This window comes from Amphiura filiformis, chromosome 5 (assembly GCF_039555335.1).
Source record: "Amphiura filiformis chromosome 5, Afil_fr2py, whole genome shotgun sequence".
Classification (NCBI taxonomy): domain Eukaryota; kingdom Metazoa; phylum Echinodermata; class Ophiuroidea; order Amphilepidida; family Amphiuridae; genus Amphiura; species Amphiura filiformis.
In genome coordinates this window covers 70076047-70089366 of record NC_092632.1, presented here as the reverse complement: position 1 = coordinate 70089366, position 13320 = coordinate 70076047, and the positions used below count along the sequence as shown (strand labels likewise).

Sequence of the window (13320 nt, the reverse complement as noted above, 5' to 3'; positions counted from 1 at the left end):
CGGTTAGGTCAGCATCATCAATCATGACGTATGACGAAAGTATTTCGCAACTTCTGATCACATAACGCTGACTTTACATTTCCTTAGGCCAAAAAAAAAAATTGTTTGTTTGTCCACGTCCGACCGACCGTGTACCCTGGTCCCGACCGTGTCTTTTTTTTTTTTTTATCTTTTTATTTTTTTGTTGGAATTTTTTTTTTTTTTTGAATTTTTTTTTTTTTTTGCCATCGATGGGACATCGTATAAAACAGTGGTTAGTATAAATTTAAAGAAAGAAAATGTAAAGAAAATGAACAGTATAACATGCAGAACCATCTCAAGAGTTAAACCATTAAAGTGCTGTGTGTTTTGACTTATTTACCAGTCTTCAAATTGTCAGTTTCAAGTGCAATATCTACCGACCCAACTGTTTCATAAGCCTCTATAGACAAACAAACAATTTTTTTTTTTTTTTATTGGATAGAATACTGCTTCACTGTCTAATTTGAAGCATTTTACAAATTCTTTGTTCGCCTAGTGCACAATATATAGATGCAGTAGATATGCATTTGAAGATGTTCCCTGCGTAGCTAAAACATTGCATTGCTGAACAGGAAGTGAAATTGATTTTGTATCTGAGCGCATTAGCAATAACCTTTGGTATCATTTTATCTACCTTAGCTAAAACCTCACACAGCTAATGCTCAATATATTCTAGTTGAAATACATACACCTCCTGAGATGGAAGACATAACTTTAATCTGCCACACAGGGGGTATAGATTTCAAATGGAGTCACCCATTCAGATAACTTCATTTGAAATTCACACTCCCTGGACCATGTCTGTAATAGGGGTGGATGTTTTTTAACTGGAAAAGCCTATTATAGCAAGAGTTACATGTGCCTAAGAACATAGTTATGATGATGGCAATATATGACATAATCAAGGGGAATATTGTTTCTGAGATATTGGCAAAAAAAGTGTTCAAATTCTTTTGTTTTATATTGTTTTCAGCCATTGATAAATTGCTCATAACTTGGTAACCAGGTGTCTGATATGCATCAAAATGTAGCATTTGTAAACTGCAAGAAAATGATGTAAAAAACTTCAAATTGAAAATTGCCGACATGCGACTCGTTCCCCTTTATCAAGTCACATATATATTCGGACCAGGCTGCTAGATATGCAAGACAGACTTGAAACTATGTATTTAAAAAGAAAACTTACCTCCAAGAGCAGTTGTGTTACTATCTGCTCAAGAAAACATACATTGTTAAAATTTGGAATTGACTTTTTGTCTGTTGATTTCTTGAATTATTCATTTGAATTTTGTGAATATTATGGGTATCCAACAAGTAACTTCTCCAAGAAAGCAAATATTTTGTTGCTAATTTTAATTATCTGAAGAGAAAAATCTGACATTGTAAGAATTTTAAAATGTACTTTAAATAAATAACACACAAAATTGTATAGAGTCTGTGACAGGTTGCTCGCTTATGTTTAAATGAATGAGACTAAGCCGCATACAGGAACCAGTATGGCACGTGAATGTACTTTGCATCAATGAAAACAGGTGCACCTATCATAACAGGGATATCAACAATTATGCCCTGGGATACCAATGGGGAACTCTTGGGTTAGCATTTCAATGCTTTGATAAAAAAAATCATAAATGAAAATTATTTTGGAAAGCATACGTGCCACATATTAGCCCAAAATTTGAGATTCATTTTTTAAGTATTATTGGATTTGACTGGTACACAAGAATAGTCTGTATGGAAATTAATCCGTAAAGAAGACAGGGAAAAATTTTACAGAAATTTACATTTTTGTCACCCGATTTCACTGGTGCAGGATAATAGTCTGTATGAAAATTAATCAGTACAGATTGGAGGAGGAGCAAAAGGGTAAATTTTGCAGAAATTTACTTTTTTGTAACCCAATTTCAAAATTTGGGATTGAACTGATCCAAAGAAATTGTTGTCGTTCATATTGACAGATTGACATTTTTGCTTACATTATTTGTAAACTCTCTTACAGAACATCATTTTCAGTATCTTCAAGAATTATCAACAATTTTAGCTGACCGACAAGAATCCATCCAATTTGTTAAACATGTTCCTTGACCTGTTATGTGTCAAATCAAAATCTTCATCTTCTTCATCATTGCCCAATCATCTTGCCATCATAACCATGATAACTCTCAACCAATAGATCATCTGGTGCAAAAGAATGATTGATTTTGGTGTCATCTTTATTTACAATTTCTAATTCCCAATTATGAATCAGGTGCCATCGCATGAATTGTTCTCTTATTACTAGAGCCTGCAGCCTGGTACTTATAGTTTGTTCGACTTTTAATTGGCAAAAATTATTTGTATTTTGTTGCTTTGCGCGTCAATAAAGTCTGAACTCATGCTCGCGTAAATTTTACCGAAGTGCCAGTCACGCAACATGCAACTAGCGTAAGCGCTGCGTCCAACTGTATCCACGACATTCTATATCAATACATGATGTTATGGGTCAAAAAATTTTCAGCAATTATATACTGAACACACTATAGTTACATGGGTGTTTGTACTTTATCTCTATCAATATCAATGAATAACTGGGTCAATGACTTAATGTGATGGTTAATTAAAATGGAGAAATCATTTGTGGGATGTGGATACATTGCCACACGAGTCATACAAAAATTATTCAGCAACAAAAGAAATTATATTTACAAGGATATGATATTATTAACATATAAGAAAGATAGTGCAACATAAACATGGAACAAAAAAATAATTGATATCTAAAATTTCTAGTTTTGTCCTTTCAGTTTGTATTGCTGCATTTTATGAATTTCATTTTATTATTCTTAAAGGAAGTCTCCGGCAATCACAACATTATGCCTTATATGTAAGAAAAATAATTATCATGCACGAATCAAATGGTTTTATTTAAAACAAACTCATATTGACCATAAAAACGAATTAATACAGCCATCTCTCAACACGCAATATTCAAAATTCCTAGGCGCCAAAATTGTCGAGTGCAATGACATCCCAGTAATACAATGAAAGCTGACGACAATCGAGCACAAATAATCATTACGTCATTGCACTTCGATAATTTCGGCACAGGAATTTTGAATATCGCATGTTGAGAATGGGTTTTTATTTGTTTTTATGGTCAATATGAGTTTGTTTTAAATAAAACCATGTGATTCGTGCTTGATAATTATTTTTGTAACATATAAGGCATACTGTTATGATTGCCAGAGACTCCCTTTAAAGTCATAATGTACGATCTTATAATATGAAATTGGTTAATTTTTTCAAACCTGATTTTTTGCATATTTGTAATGTTTACATGTCCCAACTTGCACCTAAATGGAATCGGCCACATTTGTTGTCTTTGTAGGACAACAGAGCAAAGTTCGACATATTATCATAATTTAAAAATTATGATAATATGTCCTCCCATAGAACTGCATGTTAAATGGCCAAAATAACCAGTGGGGTTTCTTTCACTTCACCTTGTTATTTCAACTTAAATAGGACAGCAACCCTTTTGAATAAAGAATAACAAAATTTAAATTTGACGGAAATCGTACATTAAGGCTTTAAGACCATTGGCTGCATAGACATTATCAAATGTTTCAACTATATTTGCATGTGTAACTGATTTGTAAGAAAAGTAATGCATATTTGTATTAATTTGATAAATGGATCCAAGATGAAGACAATCTAAAAGATTTTGTTCCTTTTGTCATCTGCAGTTGTTTTACTATGGGGAATCTCTCACATTAGAAATACTGGAGAAGGCCTTAACTCCAACAGTTTCATCTTCATGGAAGGAGAGGTGCTGTTCTACTTAGAAGAGATTGAGGCCATTGATCCCATCACATTCATGACAGAGGAAGCTTTTCTCACTTTACCTAGATGGAATGCTGAGGTACGTAGAAGATGATGTATATAGCAGGAAAGATGTAGTACAAAATATATAGCGGGGTTTTAAGGCTAAAAGCTGGGGTGCCAAGAGGGGAAAGTATTATCAAGAAAACATATCGTTCAAGTTAGATAACCTAAACAGTGTAATTCAGATTTTTTTTTTGGAGAAAGTCATGGAGGGAGGGGAGGGGAAAACCAAATATTTCTTGATTATGTGCTGCACAAGTTTTCAACAGTTTTTGGATTTGATTTTGGGTCTGATTTCTCGAAGATTGGCTAGTGATCAGGCTTTCTAAGTCAGTAGGCTAACTCTACCAATGTAGATCCATTTTATTGATTTATCTTTCTATGTGATGTATGACATGAAGTAAGCATGGGTATATAGGACTAATTAGGCAAACGCCTGATGTGCTTAGGAGCCTGACCACTAGCCATGCGTCGAGAAGCCAACCGTATCTTCGTAGCTGAAACTGTGCCAAATTTGGTGCAAATAGATCCTGAGGGTGAAGAAAAAAAAGTAACAGAAAAAGGGTTGTGATGGAAGGCACATAGGAGATGAAAATGGGGGTCTTAGTTATGGGAGATGAGGCACCCATACCCCCGATAATGGCAGTGCCCCTACCCACCCCATTCGGAGCAGGCTCATAACCAGGATTTATTTGGGGGGAGCTGATTTTGAAAAAGTGGACTTTTTTCCAAAAATTTTGACATTGACCTAAAAGGCATAAAAAACACCAATTTTTTTTGCTCCCTACGCTCACAAATGGGACTTTTGGGGCATTTGGGGATTTAAGTCTAAAAGCCTGGTTACGGGCCTGCTTCAAAGGAAGTTTTACTCAGGTTACAATGATTGAATGCAACAGTAAGCTGTAAATACAAGTACTACAAGTCAATGCCCTTTGAAATTAAGATAGTGTTAATTAACTGTCCGGGGAAGGGTCATTTCAAGTGTAAAGATGCATAAAGTATTTATCATCACTCTCATTACGTCAGTAATGAGTACTCAGATGGAAGCCATAAGTGGTTATTCCAGTTGAAATCCATACACCCCCTATGGAAGACATGCATTTAATCTCCAACACAGGGAGTGTGAAATTCAAATGGGGTTACCTGAATGGGTGACTTTATTTGAAATCTACACCTCCTGTGTGGGAGACAAAATGTTATGTCTTCCATAGGGAGTATGGATTTCAACTGGAACAGCGCAGTCAATGGCTACCATACTCAATCTTGGTTCTAATCTACCATGTAAATGGTAATCGGAGAAGGGGCCATTCAAGGTGTGAGGTTGCAGGACATTGAGCTCTTCATTGATTCAATGGTTACCAGGTTTCTTGAATGGCAAATTGGATGCCAAGCAAACACAAAACATTATACAGAAAACATTTACATGTCGGGTTATATAAAGGGCCTTTTATATAACCATGTCGGGTTATATAAAGGGCCTTTATATAACCCGACATTTAAATGCTATTAAAACGTTTTTACCATAACCAAAACATGATTATAACACGTTTTAAAAACAAAACATTTTTTGTGTTTGCTGGATGCTTCAAAAGACACCAAAGAAACAATAGTTACTGAGATGAATACTTAATTTGTCAAGCAACTGTTTATACAATGAAGAAAATATAATATTTGATCGTTGTGAACTTGTAGTTTTCGGTATTTGCAGTTACTTCAGGGAAGTACAGACATTTTCATGATTCAGCTATTCCATTTAAAATCAACACTCCCCCTGTGGAAGATTATCGAAATATCATCCACAGGGGGGATATGAATCAGCTCCATTTGTAACTCACCCTCCCTCAGTGGAAGATTCAGGTTGAATCTTTCTCAGAGGGTGTATGAAATTCAAATGGTGCTGCCTATGTGTTCATTCCATTTGAAATTCATACTCCTCCTGTGTGAGATATTTCCAAAATCTTCCACAGGGGTAGTGTGGATTTTAAATGGAATAGCCCATTATGACCATTATGAACACAGCCATACATTAGTCAAAATTTTAAGATTATATACATCAGGCTTCCTCAAATAGATTTGTTGAAGCGCCACATGAAATTAAAAAAAACTGCAAAGCGCCACTCAATGGCTGCAAATTCGGGGGGTCAGAGCTATCGATTTTTTTTAATTTGAGGTGCAAATGACGCCATTTGGTGCAACATTTTGTACTATTTTAGCCTGTCTTTACAAGGTTAACATGGGAATCGCATTGTTTATTTTATTTTTTGTAAATCTAAACTGCGCCGCGCGCCACTCGGGAAGCCACGGCGCGCCACATGTGGCGTGCGCGCCGCTATTTGCGGAGCCCTGATATACATGTTTATGTATCAAGTGAGAGTGACAAACTGAGATGTAACAAAATGGTACATGGATATATCAAATTTGTTCCTTCATATCATCACCCTATACTGGGAGGCAATTATGAAACAATTGTAGAAACAGTTTTGGCATATATTCTTGCATGCCTGCAACTATCAACATAGCCTGGCATATCAACTTGCCTACCTAACTTCCTGCCTTGGATCGATTCATTTTTTTTTATTTACATGATATGTAAGTAACACCTAGATTGGTAGCGGCACCCTTCTCCTGTTCTTCACTGCTGATATTGATCCTCGTTGTCACTATGTTGATGCAACATCTGAGATGCTGCATTTATTTTTTAACTCTTTCCACGCGGGTGTCGACTGCAGACGACAAGTTTCAAAATTTTGTTAAAGATTAAAAAAATTTCAGAATTGTACATTTTCATGACTGTATGTATAATCAGCATGAAAAATACATGAAAATGAATACAAACAAGGCTAGGATTGGTTCAGTGGTTCTTAAGATAGCTCTTGATATTTTGAGAAAATATATCAAAATTTGGACTGTTTATGTTGAAGCTTATGGTTAGCATGCAGAGCATTAAGATGAAAAATAAAGATGACTGAAAAAAATTGAAATAGCAGGAAATGATATGATATAATTTCATATTTTGAATGAGAATAGTTGAAAGGTAAATTTAATTAAATAAACATTTGGGGAGAATAAAATGATCTGGTGACTTAAATGTCAAATGAAAGAAAGAAATACATTTTAATTTCTGCAAAATCTGAGTCAATTGGTCTTTGGTGTCAAAAGGGATTACAAAAGCAATCTGCACTTTTCTGGAAAAAATGAGGTGGAATTAAACTTGGTTGAAGTAATAAATAGGAAAATGTATATGTTCCTCTAATATGGAATATGGGACTTTGTTATAATACTGTCAACTGTGATTTGATAAGGAGATAGATAGTTTGAAAAATTGGGTCATGTTTAATTGTTATATGCTGGTATGTTTTATTAAAAAATATCTAGTATAGAAATAGATGATAATGTTGTTAAACCAGTGAAGTAAAATGGGAAGTTTAACAGTCAGTTCAATTCAACCTCAAACTCTTTGTTATAATTAGTGCAAACAAATTAATATTATGCAAGTTTTTTATGAAAGATTGTAAAGAATGTATTAACATATGTATGTAATTATGGACAACATGTTCATGGGAGTTTTATTTGCTGCAGATCAGTGCTCTCTTAAGTTCTGCCCAGTAGGATAACCAGGACTTCTTCAGAGGGTGGCAGGGAAGGGGGAAAGGCAACTTTCAAGGGGAGGGGGGGGGGGGGAGATATGACAAAAATGGCCCAAAATGTGCTCAAAAGTACAAAATAGGTGTACACATCTTAAATATTACGGTGGCCAGCATCCCATAGGAGGGGGAAGGCAAGAGGGGGCAAAGACTTTTCTCAGGGGGCAGCTCTTTGCCTCTTCTTGGCTACACCACTTACAGTACTATACTGTTCACATTGTGAAACAAGAATGCTAAACTCTCGATTGTTTCTCTTCTTTTACTGCAGATAAAGGGAACGGTATCCTTCAGTTTCCGAACCAACGAGCCAGACGCTGTCATCATGTACGCCAAGGGTGCAGAGGGCATGTCTGATTTCTTCGGATTTGAGTTGCTGGATGGTTACCTCTGGTTGGTGCTAGATTTGGGGTCGGGGGCAATTCGCCACAAGCGTAACACCTTTCCGTTAAACGATGGCGAGTGGCATACGGTGATTCTGTCAAGAGAAAGAAACACAGGGCATCTGCAGGTAGGCCCACCATATTTGCGTCCCCCTCCCGCAGACACATGGTGGGAGATGGGGGCCTTATATCAGGTAGGGATTAAAAGACATGTTTACGATGGGTGATATGCACGTGACATCATAACCTAACAACGCAGGAGCGGCCCAACAAGCCATCCAATAACATATATTGGGTGGAAAAACGTGGTTGGAAAATTTCTCTATGTCGTGGCTGGTGCCACGATATGCACTCAACTCACCCAATAGGAATTTTCCTACGTGCGACGTGGGGGGACTTTTTTCCACCCCAGTACACCGTTGGTACGGTCGGGTGACGTTGGTGCATATTGTCCAGGGTCAAAGTTCATCCAGTCTCTCTCGGTGTCATTTTTTCATCATTGAGCATTTGTAAACATTCTTATATATATTTATATTTTTTTTTATTATTATCAGTGTTTTGTGGCGTTTGGTATTGAAATATTGGTTTTCCATGTTTATAGATATTTTTCAGTTGCAGTAGATTGTGCTCAGTTTATTTATTGATGGCAGTTGCACCAGTTTTACTTTTATGGATTTATTTTGTTTGATTTAGCACTGTCGTAATTGATGGATAAAATGTATTTATAAAATTGCTAGACATTTTAAAGAAGTGTACTTTTTGTAATTAAAGCTATAATATGTGCATATTATTTCAGTTGTAAATTGCACAATAAGTATTTTAATGAGGAAATATTACAGTTATTATCATAACATTCAAGGTCAATGAAATTTTACTTTATGTTTCATATTATTTCCGATAAGTTATGTTTATTTATGGAACGTTTTAAAAAGAGTATAATTTTTTTCATTGACCAAGTCCAAGAAAGCACAAAATTGGGACGGATAATGATGTAAGAGTCGTTTCATTTATACGTCACTTATTTTTGTATCAGTGTTGGGCGATACCACCACAAACCTGTTTGTCGTATTGAAATGCCCAACACTGGTACAATTTTCTGTGGTTGTCTTACATCATCGGGAAGTAGCCCAAAATTGTCGCTGCCATTGGTTAGATCAAGTAATGATAGAAATAAATATGTTGCTTTTTCTTTTCCCTGTTAAGATAGAACCAACCTACACCTGATGCCGTGCTCCATAATTGAATAGTTTCTTTCAGATGTCTAGAAAGGTGTCATGAGTGTATCAATTATTTCTTGCTAGCCTCAAGCTCTCGCAAAAGTGAAGAATTGAAAAAAGAACACATCATACTCAACCTTAGTTGTGTCATGTTTGTGCATAGTATATTCAACGTATTTAAAATTTAGTTTTATATACATGGCACAATTTAAAAAAAAAATCTAGTTCCATAATCTGACAAAAAAACAATTTTAGTGTTCAATATTTTGATTACTTAAGATTTAGTTTCCTAACACCAATATTTAAATATCATTAGTAGATATGTCCCATGTCTGTTAAAAAAAGAGATTTTACTTCAAATCAGTATTATTTATAGAATTTGTTTGGTCCAGGAGTGTATGTAAGTATGGGTCAAGTTAGTTTAGAACACCAGGAATTGAATTGGACACACTTGTGTTGTTAAAGATCTTCTTTAGGATAACTTGTAAAATGTAGGTGTAATGTAAGCTGAAACAGTATATGACCAGAATATTATATTTTTATTTACAATAATTCAATTCAAAATGAAGTTATAATCCCATTAGAGTTTAGACATATAGTGACGTTCATCTTGAAGTCGCTTGCAGTTTTATACATGCACGTAGGCTGTCAATGAATTTTAGGAGCACAAAATTATATCGATTACAAACAAATTACTGGAACCACAAACAAGGAAGGTTGAGAAAAATTCTGAAAGCAATTGTTGTTGCAAGTTTGGATGTTCATTGTTACCAAATTTTCAATTGTAGATCTTAGTGACTGGATGGGTTTTGCCGTTTGGCATATTTGAAACATATTATCATATCAAATTGATATTTTACCTGAAAGCTTACTACTTTTGGCTTCATATGGGCTTATTTTCTTTCTGAAACGTTGACGTTCACCCAAATTGAACATGGATTTTGAACCACTACCGGGATCCTGATATATACGAATATTGAATATTTGATCTCGTTTGAGACAAGTTCAAGGTAACACTTGAAGCATGATCAATTACTGTTAACTCAAAACAAGCTTGAAAAATCTATATGCATCAAAGCAAATTTGATGGCAATAGTTTTGAACTAACTGTCTACCTTTAGTCAGATTGCATGCTATACTATAGATGAAGAAAACTAACAAAAACTGTAGTTTCTAGGTTCTTAACTTCATTATTAACAATGGTTTGTGTACATTTAACAAAAATATTAAATTAGAATGGTTTGAAAAGGAAATTGGCCTGTCTTCATAACCTTAACATGCTGACTTTTGTCCTTGTCATGTTTGCAGACTTTACTCTCTTTTTCAAGTCCATATTAAAGGTTATTTAAGCATACTAATATGGCCTATGGATCAATTCTGTTCATGCTTACAATTGTGAATCTAGGCATATTTTTGGATAATTTGAAAATCGTTAATGCCATGCTATTGTAATCAGGATAGTTATGGCAATCATTTAGTCGATGTGGATAACACAAGAAATTAGAGAAACACTCTCGTCCACACTATATTTTCTGATATCAAATAATGGATACAAACATTTGTAGCGAAATTTCAATTTAATCTGACCTGCCATACTGTTGTTCTTTGAAGCATCAGTGAGCTTTACAAGAAATGGCTTACTGCTATCAAAATAAGACATATTATAATGTTATCCAGTATGTTAAGCTTTAAGGTATGACAAACTTTTAAGAAGTAATATTAATCAATCTTAAGTAAACTTCTGTTGCACCATTCTGAGCCACCCTCTACCTTTCCTACTGTTTTCTATTCTCCCTACTATATAGCTTATCTACCAATATGTTATTCCGTCTTTGGTATCAGCCAAAAAAACAATCTGGTACCGGTTACCGGGGCGATCGCCGAAGAGGACTAATATATCAGTAGCCAAGCTATATGGGAGGGAGAAGCTGCCTATATTTCTTATCCCTATTCTGTTTTTAGTCGTGTCATATGTTTGTGTGCAATCATGTTAGTTGTATATTGTGCATGAAGATAAAAATAAATATGAAGAAAACAAGTATACCGCAAATATGTAACAAATATAACATGACATTAATGATGAACTGATTAAGATGAACATTCCACACACAAGCAAGTCACGCTGTACACATTTCTTGATAGTTACTGTACATAATACATTACATTTCAAAATATGTACACTAAAAATATATAGTGGCGATTTAAAAATTCAAAGCACAACAGGAATATGCCATTTAACAGGTTCTACATTATATAAGTGCCATTTCAAAGTTCCAAAAACCTTAATATTTTGAACTCAGTAATGGCTTCTCTTACTCCTATCTTTCATCAAACTTAGATCTTCATTCCATTCAGTTCTTTATGGCTTTTATTTATTCCAGGTCAGTTCCAGAAGACCCTATTTTTTATTTTCTCTTTTTACAAATCAATTTCTGAATATCTCCAAAGTCAATTCCTGCAGACTTCATCAATTCCTGAAGACTCTTAGTTTATTTTACAAGTCAGGCCCTGAATACCCATTGTTTGTTCCAAATAGGCCAGTTCCTGAAGCATTGTTTGCAAGCAGGCCCGTACGCAGGGGGGGTGCGGGGGGTGCGACCGCACCTCCCCAAATTTGTAAAAGTATACAAAAAGTCCCAAAATTTAAGCATTTGCGAGTGAAGCTAGCAAAAAAATCAGGTTTTTTACGCATTTTTGGTCAAAAAAGGTCCAAATTTGGGGAAGAAAGTCCACTTTTCACAAAATCGCCCCCCCTTGAAAAAAGTCCACTTTTGAAAATCAGCACCCCCCAAAAAAAATCCTGCGTCACGGGCCTGTTTGCAAGTAAGTTCCTGAAGACTTGTACTTGTTGCTTTTACAAATCAGTTTCTGAAGACTTGCTGTTTACAAATTAGCTCCTGAAGACATCTATTTTTTTTTCAAGTTAGATCCTGAAGATTCCTTGTTGTTTTTACAAATCGAGTCCTTAAAATTACATTTTACATATCAGCTCCTGAAGATTCCTAGGTAGGTGTTCCTGAACATACATAATTTATTTTCCTGATTATCTCATCCTCATTCAAGATCAATGCCAGAAGAAACCTGGTAGGTTTTATACAAACCAGTTCCTGACGACTCCTTGTATACAGGGTGTAACAAGGGTTTGTGGCGCCCAAGGGCAGTGATAGAAAGTGCCCCCCTCCCCTGGTGCTGGTTCTTGATTTTTGATTAGGTTGGAATTGTATGGCTGGGATTACAAAAATATACAAAACGATTTGAAAATGTGTCTGGCTTTTGAAATGATTTCCATTAAAAAATGAAGCTTAATTTGCCAAAATCCCAGAATTTTTTCAGTAAATTAAAAATGCACTTTTATTAGATTTGTGGAGAATTCTTAGAAATGGCACCCCGTCTTTGAAAAAAAGGGGATCTTTGACAAATCGAACAGCATGCTGCCTTTGGGGCTGCGACATCCCTGTGGCCACCTTTCCTCTAAGAACTTTTTCTATTTTAGAGCAGTGGCATAGCCAGAAATTGATCATGTTGTCAGGGAATAATAATATGAATATCTATTGCAAAGGACTGGCCCAAGAGTGTGGGGTACAGTGGCAAAGCCTTGGAATTTTTTGCAAATCATTTTGTGACATTTGTCATGTTCAAAAATAATTCACTGTGTCAATTCAGGACCCCTACCAAACTGTGGATGCGGCAAATGCCCACTCTTCACCCCCAGGAGCCACTTGCATAGTACTGTTTGTTACCATCCTCAAGCAGGCCCTCACACTGACCTAATTCATGTGAAAATATGAACCCTAATCACTGACCTAACTTGAAAACTTCTTGAAAAGGGGACACTTTTTAGTGATTGCCGTTTTGGATAAAGATTTCCTGGTCTGTGTGTGAAATTTAGGGTTAAATAGTCAAGAACAAGTTATAATGTGGCCCTATCATTGATATTGCAGGTCAATTGTACCATTAGGCTATACCCTTTATTTGTTTTCCCCATGTATAGCGAAAGCTTGTTGGCTACTAACCTGATCATTGTTAGCATCATTGACGCACTTGTCACACACGTCTCCATCCCCGTCGTCATCTGTCTCAGCCTGTTTGGTGTTTGCGACATTGATGCAATTGTCACACACATCTCTGCATCAGCGTGATTGGCGTTAACGCAGTTGTCGCACACATCTCCATCCTCGTCCCCATCTGCTTTGG

General features: G+C 35.7%; 1 protein-coding gene across 1 annotated transcript in view; it reads left to right on the top strand.

Moving 5' to 3' along the window:
* The window catches only part of LOC140152363 (neurexin-1-like), a 241557-nt gene that overhangs the window by 187751 nt on the left and 40486 nt on the right, over positions 1 to 13320 (top strand). The window contains 2 exon segments of the mRNA XM_072174668.1: positions 3747 to 3922; positions 7798 to 8103. Coding sequence (XP_072030769.1) covers positions 3747 to 3922; positions 7798 to 8103 — 482 coding nt within the window.